The sequence below is a fragment of the Diadema antillarum genome, unplaced genomic scaffold (assembly GCF_040938485.1).
Source record: "Diadema antillarum isolate AM-2024a unplaced genomic scaffold, OU_Dant_1.0 seq00000130_RagTag, whole genome shotgun sequence".
NCBI classification, from domain to species: Eukaryota; Metazoa; Echinodermata; class Echinoidea; order Diadematoida; family Diadematidae; genus Diadema; species Diadema antillarum.
Genome location: NW_027271208.1, coordinates 837719 through 854173, shown reverse-complemented (window position 1 = coordinate 854173; position 16455 = coordinate 837719). Strand labels below are relative to the sequence as shown.

Sequence of the window (16455 nt, the reverse complement as noted above, 5' to 3'; positions counted from 1 at the left end):
TATTGGCTGTAGATTCTTTTTTTTTTTCCCCGGGAAGGTGGGGGGGGGGGGGGGGGAGGAGGAGGGTAGCCGCAGGTAGGAGATGGGGATAGCGGGTGAAAGTTTATTCTGCCGCTGCGGCTGGTTTGGATTTCGCATTTTTTTAATGTTTTGTTTTTTGTTGGAAAGGAAAGGAATTTGAGGTTAAATGATATGTTTGGAAAGTTGAGATGAGATTAGTATTGATGCACTGCAATATTATGGGTGAATGGGTAATTGAAAAAAAATGTAGAAATGTTTGTTTATAGTTTTTGGTTTTAGGTTGAAAAAGATTTATAGTTGTAAATAAGATGGGTCTTGATAATTATAATATGTGGTAGGGGGTATGGGGCACAGAGCCAAATAAAGATTAACGTTGGTGAAGATTTGATGAGATGATGATGACAATAAGGTTTATGTAGTTTTTTTTTTGTATATACGTATATGTGTGTGTATATGTATGTATATGCATATATATAGGCCTATATGTGTATTTGTATAATTTATTATATTATATTTTAATGCGGATTATTGTATTAATACTGCGGATGATAACTACATCACTGCTGTTGTTGTAACACAGAAATAGTATCATGTATTGATTGTTTTTATTGATTGATCACCGGTAATATTTGATATTCTATGTGTGATATGGGTTGCAATAATGTAAACCCTAATATTGTTGTTTTGTATCCTCATGTACGTGTCTAAACCTGCCATTCGTTTTGAATGAAACGGTGGACCTGGTTCTTTTGTATATTTGTTATTCTCACACTTACTTGAACTTGAATAAAGTCATGATTAAACAACAACTCACGTTGTCTTCCTCCTTCCAATGCCTTGTGTCACTCATGGTTGTACGTTTCATTAGGGAGGTACTTCTCACCTCCCTTGTTTCATGTATGTGTGTATCCCTTTCCCGTTTCTCTCTTTCTTCCAGGTCTGTATATTTATTTTCACGCAACTTCTGTCTCCGGGATTAGGTGGAGAGCCTGTTTACTCCTGAGTTTCTCCTTCCAAATTCATGGCTAACGCGTCACATTTTGCTTTTAGCTCTTTACACAGTGTCGATCTTTATGATACTGTGTAAGACATACCTCGGCGTCTGATCAGGGCCCCCTTGCAAGAAAGTTGCAATCAATTGCAAATAATTGCTAATTTTGAAACAACCATTCTGATTGGCTCAGGGTCTGCCCTATTAAGAAGACATGCATGCAACAATGGTTTTGATTGGCCAGTGACAATCAGTTGCAAGTTGCGTTTAAACGCAAAGTTTCTAGCAACGGGGCCCAGGTCAACAACACTTTATAAGTCCTTTAATAGATACAATGTTTTGAAAAAAAGAGTATGATTACAATTTAGTTACACTATTTATATCATATGTTATTATGCTGTGCGATTCATTTTCGTTTTGTACGTCTACTTAAATACTACGCTGTATATATACCACTTATATTATATCTTACATATTTTGCGATTCACTTTCGTTTGTACTTCTACTTAAATAGGCCTACTATACTACTTTAATCATATCTTATTATAAAACACTAGTATGCGATTCACTTTTCGTTTTGTACTTCTTCTTTCCTTGATTGGATTTAATGATGCTATGTAATTGTTTTACGTATACTTTATAATAAATTATACTTTGTTTCACTCCTTGCTTGGTGGAAAACAATAAAAAACTGAAATGAACTGAAGTATTTGATTAATATTGCTTAAGCTGATGTTTTGAGGTCTTCTTATAGAAGGACTGGACTCATCGCTAGATAGGGTATGTTGCTCCTACATGCATGTACTGATTTTCCATATCTTTCAGCTTAACTGGAAGGAAACTCGCAAAAGGTCCTTCCAATCTAGTTCATGATGGTCATTTTATGATGCTAATTTCTAGTTCTTGTCAAAATGTCCATTTTACAGTGTAATCCAAGAATCAAAGAATAGCTATGTCATAGGCCTGGACACCGTTTTGATGCGGCCTTTTAATAGCGTTTCGTCAAGGGTGTACAAAAGTAGGAACTGGTGGTTGAGGATACATTTTTCAGGTTTTCCTGTTAGAGGGAGAACGGCGTAAAGACTCACCTCACCTTTCGGAAACTCTTTACAGAACAAGACTGTCGTAATGATAGTTCATAGATAATTATGATAATTTGATCTTGACTTTTTTGAGGTTCGAAAGAACGAGAAGAAGAGATTTCACAACTGATTTTCCGTCTTTTTCTATTTCTCGGACCCAAAAATGTCGAGAAGGCGAGGAATTATCTTGACTTCTCTGTGGATGGCTTTTTTAGGATTCGGTAGCTACAACAATGATACGGTCTTCTTTATCCAGCTTATAGCCTATTCAGTGTTGCAACTGCTCTACCAGAGGGCCCTGCCGTTATTATTACCCTAGCGTTACCAGTGTTGTAACAATGTATACATCTGGGTCGAGAGGGACATTGTGGGTAAAAACATCTCGTCCAAAGACATAAGCACTGGGAGGGAATCGGAACTCTGAATCTTGGATTGGGAGTCTGGAGTCTTATCCACGGCTTGGCAGTTACAACGGAGGACCTGTAAACATTTCACTTGTTCCACTTCCACCTCCCCCTATATGGTACAGTATATGAACTGGGCAAATACGTAACAATCAAAGACTTCAATTTGTTTTGAATTCAGACATTGTCACATGTAGAAACGAAAAGTTCTACAAGCCGAATATTTATAGCCTTACCAGACTATATATGGATCTTAAACTATCCATTCAAAGATATAAAAACATAAATAGTATTTCATGAAATTGCAAAAAGAGTTTAAGAAAACCCCAGTTATTACAATTCCTGATTTCACGGAAAAAAAAAGCAAGGAGAATACCATTCTCCATTCTGCCTACCGAAACTCGCCGAACACGTGTGATACTTGTCATGCTTGTGACGTCATTGAATGGAATCAGCAAGCAAAATCATGCTACGTCCTATAGACAATGCACAGGTTCAAGGATGTAACCGTTTTCCTTGGTGACCGTTTTATTGGTATTTAGCTGATTTAAATACCGTATACCAATAGCAAAGTGCATCTAATTCTTTTCCGTGTCATTCAAAATGATCTGCTCTTAAGATATAACGACAATCAGTAACGGCAATCTTTCAACTACAATAAAAGGAAATATTACATGTCTCTCAGGCACTTGCCCACCCCAAAAACTTCGGCAAAAGTCACTGCCAGCATTCGCTTGGCCTTGCTATACTGTTTAAGTCGTGCAGTACAAGTCTTATATTTTGTCTTCTCCAAGATCCTAGCATAAACACAGCATACAAATTTGTGCCAAATGGTAATTTTCTTCGAATGTTCACTTTTAGAATGTCACTTTATAGAGCTTTCGATACATCAGTTACTATGACTTTGCTGCAATCAATTGATTCTACCCCTCATGCGATCGTTCTTATTTAATCATCGGTTCACAAGATAGACTTATAGTAGCTTTGTACAGATGGATGAGAACAGAGTTTCTGTCTCATGCATTTCTCGACTAGCAGCACTGATCTCTATTGTTCACCTAAGTAGACTAATCCGCTTCAATTCTCATCTTTCCTTTTCTTCTTCTTCAAACAGACTGACCGCTGTAGTCATGGTATATAACCTCGCGAAAGCGCATACAAAAATTGCGTCCATTTCCCTCTTATTGGCGTCAGGTGCAATAGCAAACGCAAAAGAAAATAAAAACTCTGTCCATATTTTGGGAAATTGTTTAAAGGCTGTTGAAGAGTTATTACTACTATCCTATTTAAATCCCCACTGCTCTATCGCAGCGTATAGTTTTATATTTGATACGCCGGAAGTCACTTGTAGATATGCTCACTTCAGCCAATCAAAGCTAAGGAACGCAGAAACCCGTCCACTTTATTCTTTCGGCAGCATTCTACAGCCTGTACTATTATACCTATTGTGAAGAGACAATATAGATATTATGTCTTGAAAACATGGGGATAAGGCGTTCACTTATTCCCGTTGTCTTTTCAACAGTGCCATGCATGAACTATCATAACAGCCTCCAGAACAATAGGGACCCGATAACGGAAGGTATGGACGATGTGGTTCAAGGCTTAGTGGCACTCGGGACTACACCGAAAGAAAGAAATCAAATGGTTAGCGGAATTCCTGTAAGACATCGCTAAACTGCTTCAGACAGGAACAATATTAAACTTCTCGAGTGATTTGCAAATGCCATTTTGCGTGGCAAAGGTTATATAACCAAAATTACCCGTGATGACACCAAGTATAAGACAAATACTTGTAGATGGCTATTCAGCAGACCTAATGCTGAGCCTGTCATCCAATGGATTAAGTTCCATGTGATGTATCCACGGGGTGGTCAGCTTATTTAGTCTCGGTTGATTTGTTCATACTTCTGTTTCCAGTGGTCATTGACATTAGACCTAAAACTGATGATGCCTCGACAGCATCAGCAGGTAGACTGTCTCAGGAATTCCCCGATCTCTGGTTGACAGTCTGATTATACATGTCGCTGGTACGACATCTTCCCTGATACAATTTGAACACTTATGAATGCGTGTATTCTAATTCGACCATTAACGACTGAGCGGCTGGATCAGATCTTCCATTTCATGCAATTTCTTAAAGACTTGAATCATGATTGTCTGCAGGGTCACAACTCTACCCGAGGGATGGATTCCAAAAGACTTGAGTAGCTCATGGCAATGATCTAACCTCGGCAGATACTATAATTTGGTCCCTTTCCTCTGAACAGATTCATTCATTCACTCGTGTAAATCCATTCCATACACAGGAACTATATTCTAAGAGCGGTCTGACCAGGGCATTATAATGTTTCCCGACTTTGTCAGTGATGATTCAATTAAGTTATTTTTAAAAGAAATTCTGCAAGACTCTTTGCTATTCAGTAGATAAGAAAATATTTCGTGAATTTGCACACACCAAGCAGAAATGACCACACCGAAGTAATGGAATCTCTGCAAGATCGACAAAATGTCACAAGCGTTGATTAAATCTGTGGAGTCTCTTATGACTCAATAAATTTGGGGTTGTCCGTAACGACGTTGGGTTGCCGATACTCATTTCATGTTCAATCTCTTCGTGATATCAAGGAATTAATGTTTTGTGGCCTTTTATGATCGTCAAAGTCAACGCACTCAGTATTTGCATACCCTTCCCTATACACAGATCATTAAGATATCATCCCCTCCCCCCTCACACACACCCATATCATATACACACCCATTGTGGCAAGGCTGCAATCAGCACAAGTGACTTGCTGAACACAAAAACCAACTAGCTGCCAACAGAAGGATGACCTCGTACTCAAACACATAAAAAGAAAAACTAACGGATCACTAAATCTTCACAAGGGGGCCTTGGGTGTGCACAGTGCGCGCCTTGCTCCCTGATGCTGGACAGAATGCTGCATGTAAGGCTGCGTTCACATAGAAGTATTCGGTATTCGGTATTCGCGTATTCGCCATTCGAGCACCGAATACACCATCACCCGCACCGTCAACTCACCATCCCATGCAGTGAGGATTTCTTCCTCCTACATCCCAGCAAATCTTATCAACAATTTCTAAACTGCATCAGAATGTCAGTCTACATGCTTATTTTTGCTAAAGGGCAAATCCAGACCAAAAGTGTCATTATTTCATAAACGAGAGACGGTATACGCTGCAAGAAAATCGAACAAGTTCGATTCCCACTTTGCTATACTTTACGCAGCTATTCGGTACTTTCGAATAGTGCCCTCCTGTGTGAACCGGTGTGAGGAAATCCTATCGTTCGATTCAAGCTGTTCGCGTGCCCTCGAAAAACGAGCCCGAATACCCGAATAGTATACTTCTATGTGAACGCAGCCTAAGAGACAAAGGTGCGCGTTCTCCGCACGGACACACTAGAATTTGCTGCTGGTCACGTAAACAGACCATCTCATGGGTGTACATGCAAGCGATAGATAGTATTGAATTAGAAACTGGCGTGTGTTATAGGCTTGACCTTTAACATGGGCTTAAATGCGATAGCCTTTCCTCACGTCATCGGTCAGTTGGCACTTTGAGAAATAAAGTGTATTGATACTGCTGCGTGGGAAGTTTTGTTCGGTAAGGTCTACCGGCGAAACATGGCGAAACGACAAGCTGTGACAAGACGGGGATTGGCAACAAGAGATTCAACGGACCCTTGGAGATATGTCATTGTTCTCGCCAAGTTCGCACTCATGTTTCTCGACGCGGGACTGGCTAAATCCTTCGGCGTTCTGCTCCCAGAGATGGTCGCTCGTTACAAAACTGACTACAAGACCATGGCGATGATTTGCAGTATGCCGGCAACTCTCATGTACTTTTCTGGTAGGTAACATGCATATTATTATTGTTGTTGTTATTATTATTATTGTTGTTGTTATTATTGTTATTATTACCATCATTGTTATTATCACTTTTCCTATTAGTATCATATAGTGCTACTATACTATTAATAGTAGAAGTATAGTAATAGTAGTACTAGTAGTTGTTGTTCTAGAAATATAGAAGTAATGATAATGATAGCGGTTGTATAGACCTGTAGCAGTATAGTAGTAGTAGATCTAGTAGTAGTACCGGTAGTAGTTTAGTAGTAGTAGTAGTAGTAGCAGCAGCAGCGGCAGCAGTAGTAGTAGTAGAAGTAGTAATAGTGTTTTCTACGAACTGCACTGGCCAGTGGAATTCGACCACGAATCGACGTCGTAGATCTACGGTTGGCGGTTCGATTCATATTGATTGAGCTGTGGGGAGGACCATTGTACTGTATAGGCCCTAGTATGTATTCCACCTCCCTGGTATGATTAACACTGTGTTATCTGGGTATGTAGAAGTAACAATACGGTTGAAAACAGGCGAATCACGTTAAAACGTCAAAAATAAGTCTTTTGTTAAAGGTTATACTTCCCCTTGTGGTGGACTTAAATAAATCGCCAGCAGATATAGTGGACTATAGGTTGTTTTTTTTTTTAATTCAAAAAGAAATGAAAGCTTGCCTAAGAACATTAACAATGTATACGTCCCACTCAACACAACTCTACTTTAGTGGGATGTTTCAGGATTCGACATGTTGTTGACGAGACGAAAGAGATACCGTATGTTCCTTAAGAATTACAACGGAACCCTCCGCAATGATACTTTAATGCAGTGAATCAATCTTAATACCATTTCAGGGTAAGAAACGGTAACATATTACCCATATCTTATAGAAAACCCCATACAATATTTGCCTCAGTCAAAGAGAATTGAGTAGTTTTGTAGAGCATGTCAGAATCCCTTTCCTCCAAGTTCTGTCCATTGTGTTCATTGTGTTCACTGTGTTCACACATTATGCAGTTCGAAGAGCATCCAACATTGTCTAAGTGCTAAACTTGGAAGAATCAGACCCATGACATGCTTTACGATATTATCCACATTTTTCTGTGACCACTAAATCATATTGAATGCTTCTGAAAAAATGTAGCTACGATGTTATATCTTAAGAACTTGAGATAGCATTCAGACAGTTTAATCATATTCGAAGTTATCAATGCGAAAATCTACTGATTTATTTTTGACATACTGTACAGATGGGATGAGAGCGCCTAGATGCATAGAGTATACCTTAAACCTCAGATAATTGATTTCTTGAGAAGCGGTGTACATGCTGGAGGGGAACGCATAATTGTTATTCCCTGGTAGCGTCCTGAAGAGCTCCCGTAAAGAGTTCGACACACATATTCTTCATTGTCATTCAAAGTAAGCGATAAGTTGGAGCTTATAGTTACCGCATCATCGATGCAGCGGGATGCCCTAATCGCGAGACGCCTTGTGTGCCCGACGAACGGTATTTATTTTATGTGGGTATACAAGAGATAATTATTGGAATATTGCCGCTACACACAGCTGGCTTTTAAACCTGCTAATTAAGCGAGTATTTTGCTTGAATATATCAACGCGTTGCCTCTTTGTTCTTCTGAATTGACCAGTGTTCAATTTATTATTGACAGCAAGATGAAATGAAATAAACAAGAAAAGGGAAAATAGAGACCTTTTGTGTATGGCATTGCAACTTTTCCTTGCAATCTGTACACTGTTTCTTTCTACCACCACCGCACACTGTCAATAACTAGTTAAAACTCTTGCTCAAAGGCATTTTAACCATTTGCAGATGAAACAAAAAGGCCGGCTGGCACACAAAGTGTTAAATTATTGCTCCCATACCTTAAAGAGAATTCCTGAACGAAATCGAGGATAGTGAGTTGTCAGTGGTTTCTTTTCTAGGATACCTCAATAATGTGTATATTGAAGAAATCAAGACTGGCTTAGTCAGTTTCCGAATGTATCGAGACCTGAGTCATTCCAGCACAAACCCTTGATAAGTTGACACTATTGTTGACACAAAATAAACAGGGCCTACCAGGGAGGTGAGACTCACCTCCCTGGGCCTACTGACCAGACACACTACAGCTTACATCACCAGCTTGTGATTGCGTAATTGACTCATCCCTGGAATGTGATATACAGTTCCTTACACTGTACCTTAGTCGTAGATAGAACGTGTAACAGAATTGTATTCTGACACTCACGCTTTCAAAAGGACCACAGGAAACACAAAGACCTACTAAACCTTCATGATCCGTTTGATTTCAATCATGGAGCTACTCCATGCTTTCATAAAGAAAGTATACAGTATACAGAAACTACAATAATGTAATTCAAAATCATATCAGAAATGGAAAAACCCCTAAGGAATGTCAAAGTTCACACAGATTCTTTAGAGAAGAATATCGGTCACTCTCGAATGATGTTGGCTTTTCTGCTATTTTGTTTACACCATGGAGGTAAAAAAAAAACAAAAACAGCAACAACAAAAAAAAAAAAACCCTCCGTGCTTACACCGATGCTTCCGTGAGAAAACACAAACATCGAATGATGTTGGTATTGTTCGACAAAAGACGCGATGGTGACTTCGGTTAATAATGGCTTTTCTGCTAGTTTGCTTACACCATATGGAGGTAAAAAAAAACCAAAAAAAAAAAACACCTTTGTATCAGACAGGTATCGGACTTGATTAGAATATCATGCTATTTTCTGGTACCTTTTATTCTGTATCCATGCATGTGTCTTTTGTTATGTACCATGCCATGTAAACATGTGAATATAGATAATGAAACTTTCTCTATCGTATAGCTATTGTACGAGAGTTCTGTGGCAATTTCATCATCCCCATGTTTCGCGAAAACGATCTTGACTTTCACTTTTCTCACTATTCCTTTACTTGTGGGATTTTAGAGTTTACCTTTTTTAACGGTGATCCCCATTTCTCTTCTATGAAAAGAGACTCCCTCTATACCATTAATTCTTTCTTATGATAGCTGTCGTCAATTGTGTCCTTAAATGAATTATCGTGTACTTGATTTGAAGGATTGTGGTATAAGTATAAACACTACTTCTGAGTGACTTCATGATTCCATCACCACACTCATGAACCAGGTGTTTACATCTTTACAGATAGGATAATCATATCAATTACGATAATAGTCCCTGATTTACCTGTAGCTAAACAAAAAAAAAAAATCATCTTCTATAAGATTTTGCGGTTGTGTTAATTTATTGTTGTGGTTCTGTAAGTATACACAAGATAAAGGAAATGCATGTTTACCAAGCATCTCATCCCCAAAAGTCATTGTTTCCTCGAAACAGAGCGGGCGAAAAAAAAAGGATTCAAAGTGCTACTCCACACCATTTTCAAATTACCTTTTATAAAGAGTAAGAGGGCGGCAATATTATGAATAGCTTTGTTTCCAGTGCAATGCTTTGAAAATGTCCAATGGGTACAATTATCCATTATTATGCAATGCAACGCCTCTCAATTGCAGTGGGTATATGGTACTTTGTAATGTATCCACTGAACAAAAGGTGCACACATGACAACGAAAGTGCAAAATGTTATCAAGTACCTCTGTATCCGTCATAGCGTGAACAATATTATTTTACCAGCAATATCATACAAAGAGTACGTAATATAAATGTATGACTTGCTGGTAGTGAGTTACCGGGTCCGTTAATACACTTTCATTGTTGCTGCATTGTGTTGGTAAGATCTTTTCCTCTACTCCCTCTCACATGATCCACACACAAGTATCTCGATAATACACACAACACACACGATGCACAAGACAGGCAATCGTTGCCGACCATCGCAATTTGGAGATGGCAGAACTCGCCAGAACAACGCACGACGTACCAACCACAACACCGGTATTTTAAGCCTATTCAGGGCGACTTCCACTCATAGACGTGCAGGGAATTGAAGGAATCAATATGCCTAGTGAAGTGTATATAGCCCTTCAGTTATATTTAGTTTCCCTTGACACGTATATCTAAAATGATTAGAGGGAAGCTTTTCTAGTTTCCCTTTTCTATTTGCAAATAATGTGGGTACGTCACTTTCCTTGAAACAATTCAAACATTTTACGGAATCTCATATAGCTCTCTCTTTTCCTTCTTGCCGAAATGATGTTGCCTACATTTTCTATACTTAAAATGCCATTCCGTACTATTTATGAAACAAAAAGAGTAAAACCCCAACAAAACAGTGTTTGAGTCTCCTAAAAACCCGATTGTCTTCCTGTTGATTGACTGAAGATAATGTAATAGTAGTGCCATGTTTTGTTTTCCAGTTGACTTTGAGCACTGGAAAAAAACAAAACAAAATGGTTGTACCATAGTAAAATGAAATGGACATAGTTACAATGCATTGTAATGAGCTCCGACGTGTTTGTTTGGGTTTTTTATAACATAACAATTACTTCGGTAACTTTTAAACACCTTTTAAATAAGTTATGATTGTTCATGGATATGCGTCATCATGTATCGTGCGATAATCCTACTGATATGAAGAGTTTAATTGCAAACAGACTTAGCTTAATTGTCGTTATGTTGAAATAATTATTTACGACTGAAGCTGCTAAAAACCAAGAAAATAATGAGAAAGATTAGACTTTTGAATTATAACCTCAAGAACATTGCTGGCTATGTTACAAATGGGGTACCACTTGAAAGATTTTATTTTGTTCTATTGTCCAATATCTCATGATACACCTACTGTAAAATGCGTAAAATGGCGTTTAGCCAATTTTCCGATCGAACTCTTCATAACGTTATAGTGTCCTCGTCATACCCCACGCAGGTAAACGTCTAAAATACACGACGCTGTGACGGAAGTTCGTGAGTGTACATGCCACTTCGTGACTTCTTGTCAAAAAGGAAAATCCAGTAATTTGGCAATCCATTGTCTTAAGCATTGATTTGTAGAATATGTTTCGTAAGGCAATAATGTGCTTCACAATTACGCTATATACAATTTGTAAAAAGAAAAAGAAAAGGAAACGTAAAACAAATGCTGTACTCACTGCTAAAGGGAATTCATTTAGTGTGTTCCGATTCCACTATTCGCAACAGCGATTGTATGAGTAACTCAAATCAAAGAGAGAGATCAAGATGACAATAATGTGCCTTACAATTACTCTATCTGCCTTTTGTAGAATATCGTAAAACAAATGCTACACGCACTGCTAAAGGGAAATTTTCAGCGTGTTGTCATTCCACGATTCGGAACAGTGATTGTACTGTGATAAACTCAATTCAAAGATAGATCAATGTACGCGGTGTCTGCAATGCAAATAATCTTCAAACCAAATACGCTTTGAAGTTGTTCTTTGATGTACACCGACAGACACGTTCCTTCCACTGACATTCTATCAATGTTTGTACGATCGTGATCGAAGTATGATGAATAACAAAATAAAACAAGATCATAGAAATGTGTCAGCACCACTGGATGCGATTTATGCACTCATGACACGTATCCTACCGGCAATACATTGAATCGTAAACATGGCTAAACTGCTTACGATTAAATAGAGCAACTCTGAATAATGTTATTATGCTCAAGTTGACTTTGATAAGTCGAGTAAGCGGTGAACGTTCCAGCAAAAACGGGCATAACATGGCATTGCATGTTATGGAAGTTTAAAGTTTAATTGTAAGGCCGATGTAAGCCTATTTACTGAATAGTAATATTAATTAATTTTAAGGAATGACGTCATCACCTCACATCTCTCCTATATTGGCTTGAGGGGAAAAGTGTCATAAAAATTATACTTAGGGACAATGTGAGCAACGACAAACAATCCTGGGGGATCGAGTAGTAAACGCGTTTGGCAATCTGAAGGTCAGGGGCTAGATCAGGATCCGGCAGAGAGCTAAATACCATAATCTCCTGAGTACAATATAATCATTCCAATTTTCATCTCTCCCACTGAACAGCTCCCCTTGCGCACCTGTTACTGAGAGTGGTGAATGCCAGGGTCCTAGCAGTCATCGGAGGATTCCTCTCTGCAGTGCCCCTCATGTGCTTCCCATTCATCGAATCGGTCATTCCACTGGCTTTGCTGACATCGGCAATAGGTAAACTAATCTAGATTAAAAGTTGAAATGTTCTTGACACTGATACTTATGCTCCATTCTTCGAAATACGAAGTCTGTTTTTTCACGAATATCGCATGACAAAACACACTAGGCATTGGACTCCTTAAGCATCAGACTCGTTTGGTTAGAGAGCAAACTGTTATTTAGCTGGTGATATAACCTTCCTAGGAGAATGAAACCCCAATATGAGGATTGAGGGAATATAGCAGAACACGTCAGCAAAATTGAGGGAAAATAGGGCAATCCTATATGAAAATGTGTAATTTTTTGAAGGTTTCGAAGCAGCCAATTTACGCGCTAGACATGTTTGGTGAAAAAAACAACAACAATCAAACAATATTTGGTGACTTAACGCAGGAACAACGATGTTGCAAAAGATATTGAGGAGATTCCAGGTATTTTCACTTAATAAAGGCGCACATCGTTGACTTACCTCTTTCAGAAAGCAGATAAAAATATTACTCTTAATATAACTATGTCAGTAACAACTCTAGGGGATGTGCACTTTCATTTTTAAAGAAAAGTTTTGTGGAATTCTTTTTATATTTTCTTTATATCGTTCACTTACAGTGACATCACAAACGGTAGTAATCTTCCAATACTGCGATGGAGGCACCGAAACTTTACAAACTTTTCATTTAGAAGCGACATTATACTAATATCAGTATAACATGCGCCATGATTCTTCCTACTCCGTCTTACTATTAGTAACAGAAAGGGATCCGAGGTTACATACTTGAGCCCTCCTTTTATATTAGGCCGTAGAGAAATGTCCACTTATTGGGGTAAAAGCCCCCATGAAGACTGGAAAGAGGTTTTTTTTTTTTTAAAGGTATATATATATATATATATATATATATATATATACATATACAGAGATATCCATCGCTACTGCGAACCCTGCGATGTGATACTATTACAACATGCTGCACGTTTTACACGGGAATAATTATTATGTACTATTATGTTAATCATATTAGTTTCAGTCAGAGCAACGCATCCTTTTCTTCTTTAATTCCCCGGGCCACTGGAGTCTTTTTCAAAGTGTCATCAAGCCCACATCATACAGTGCGCCATTGCACACAACTTAAGCACCCGCAATTTACATAATACGTGTATGTCTGGTTTCCGTATTCATTAGCTTAATATCAAGAAATGCTCATATTCTGTCATCATATTAGCATAGAAATAATCATTCTTTAATGATTGTGATATACATACATATTGTACATCATCGTTCTGTCGGCATAATTTGTCATCTTTAAAATATAAATATTTTCTTGTGGAGGAAAGTACAAGTAGTCCATAATCACTTGATCGCTTCATCCAATCGCTGAACGGTATTTGAACAATCCATGTAACTTGACGTCTTCCTTCACATCTCTTATTAGGTTTCGGGATGTCCATAACTGTCTTTCCTCTCTTCGTCGCAATAAACGACTACTATCCCACCTCGTTTATTTTCTACAACACTTTAACCCTCTTCGGTTCAACATTTGGCGCCTTCTGCCTACCAGTCATCGTTGAGAGATCGTTAGAAGCCTACGGACAGAGCGGGGCATTCCTTATCCTTGGCGGGATATGCCTTAATGCTGTGGCATGCGGAGCCGTGGTCCGACCTCCGATGGACCGCCACGAATTGAGACGGGCTTCGGCTACCAAGATGGAGCAGGATGAACTCTTGGTGGTCGAGGGATCAGAAACATTAAACCAAGAAACAGAATTGGCGCAAGAAACGGAAACACCCTCGGGATGTGGAAGGTCGCTCCTAGATCGACTGAAATCGTTCGTTTACGTTTCTGAGCCGATGTACACGCTCGCTACACCGGCAATATTCTTGACAAATTACGTTCTTTACGCATGGATGTTATTTCTCGTGCCTCAGGCAGAATGGCTTGGCATTGAGCGCTCTCGTGCTGTATTCCTCTCTAGCATAGCTGGTATCAGTGGTGTCTTTGGAAGAATCCTCTTCCTCGTCCTTATACGCTTCGATTGGAACCCCAACCTAATCTTTGCCTGTTGCTGTTTACTTTGCGCCGTTTCGTTTTTCATTCTACACCTGGGTACGGCATTCGTCTACCAGGCCATCAACTCTTGTGTTCAAGGATTCGTCATGTTCATTCTTGACTCTACTCCTCACGCCTTGCTGAAGAAGACTGTCCGCCGTGAGGAGAATGTGTCTGTGGCCCTGGCGTGTAACTCGATGATGTGTGGTGCCGGTGCTATCTGCGGTGACATACTGTCAGGTACGTAGGCTGCCCGGAGTTCGAGAATCGCAGTTGCATGGTTTCAAGGTCCAATTTTGCCGATAACATTGGCTAAAAATTGCCCAGTTAAAACATACATACAACAGCAAAAATAAATAAATTAAATCAAATTAAATAAAAAAGAGATACTAAACGAAAATGAGCGAAGATTAGAAAGGGTAGAAATAACCGAATTAGTAACGATAGGGAATTTGGTTCCACTTTGAAGAAAGTGGCATCTACCTGCTGCAATCGTTCGAAGCCGATACCATTCCGTAAATTTGACGTGAATCTCTCCAGAAAACTGCGTGTGTGGATATGTGAGCCTATGTATGTGGCTTATTTCTGATGCAAATACAGTATCTACCGTCATATTTTTACAAAATCAGATTTTTCTGAAAAGTTAACAAAGTCTAAGTTAACTAAGTCCAATCAGATTTTTCTGAAATATTAACCAACTACCACTTGTACGAGATAGTGTCTGTCGTGCTTCTAAGTGTAAGAGTCTTGCCGTTAAAAGTGAAGTTATACTCACAAATGCCTACAAAATCTGATGTAAAAGTTGTAGGCAAAATTATTCTTTCTTTCGTTTTGGTAATCAAGGTAAATTAATGCTGGCCATAATATTGTCTCAAAGCTGAAGCCTGTCATATAAGCTGTCACTTATTCATCTTAATAGGGATTTGCTAGAGTACGAACGCAAACAAATTATCATTGGAAGTAGAATTCAAACTTTTTTTTTTTTTTTTTTTTTTGGGGGGGGGGGGTTGTAATCACAGCTTGCCTATGCTCCATGTCACGTGGGGGGGGGGGGGGGGGGGGGTGGAGGTGCCAGCATTCCTCATGCACACGTACCTGTTGTAAAACAAGTATAAAAAAGCAGATTATGGCTTTCTTCCAGGGCTGCCACGCTTTAAAGCTTTGTCTTTTGTGTCAAGCCCTGCAATCCCATCAAACTTTCCTCAAGAGAATAATGCAATTTACATTGCCGATCGATTTTGATAAGCCTATGTTACCATTATGATGTCAAACTGTATTATTAGTTTAATCATATCTTGAATGATTTGTTCATGAAAATGTAGCATGTGCCAACAAATGAAATGATTATCTGATTCTTTGTGGCTCTACTTTTTCTGTTTCTATTTAATGACAGGTCATATCTTCGACGTTACCAAGTCTTACGCAACCGTCTTTGTGTCATTGGGAGTGGCTCAAATCACAGCGCTCATCAACCTCATCATCACCGAAGTCGTTGATCGAACGATGAGGAAAAGGAGAGAAAAAGGATAGAAAAACTAGGTTTTACCTACTGAGCTGATTTCTAGGCTTATGGTATTGAGGAAATTGTTAAAGCCGCTGGTCATGGGCGAGAATGTAAGTCGTTGTTGGTGCATATTGCGTCCATAAACCTTGTATAAATACTACTAACTTAGAAAATAGGTTCTTACTATGACTATAGATTAAACACCAACCATTCCAACCACGCTGACGTAAAAATGGCATGTGGCCAGTTTTGCTCGTGTTAAGGATATCGTGCAAAGAGACTAGCGCACAAGACAAGGCAGGTATGTCATGAACACAAATATACAAAAGCAACTGATGAAAATCTTTATGTAACAAAAAACAACGTTGTAGAATTTACAAGTGTGCAAAGATCAATAGGCAACCTTATGGTATGTTTGCTGTTTATTAGT

General features: G+C 38.8%; 1 protein-coding gene across 1 annotated transcript; it reads left to right on the top strand.

The window, feature by feature from the left end:
* Positions 1–6145: 6145 nt before the first annotated feature.
* Positions 6146–16051, top strand: LOC139727400 (monocarboxylate transporter 12-like). Its single transcript, XM_071638356.1, has 4 exons — positions 6146–6371; positions 12354–12494; positions 13907–14761; positions 15915–16051. Exons 1-4 carry the CDS (start codon positions 6146–6148, stop codon positions 16049–16051), a joined length of 1359 nt encoding a protein of 452 aa, XP_071494457.1.
* The last annotated feature ends 404 nt before the right edge of the window (positions 16052–16455 follow it).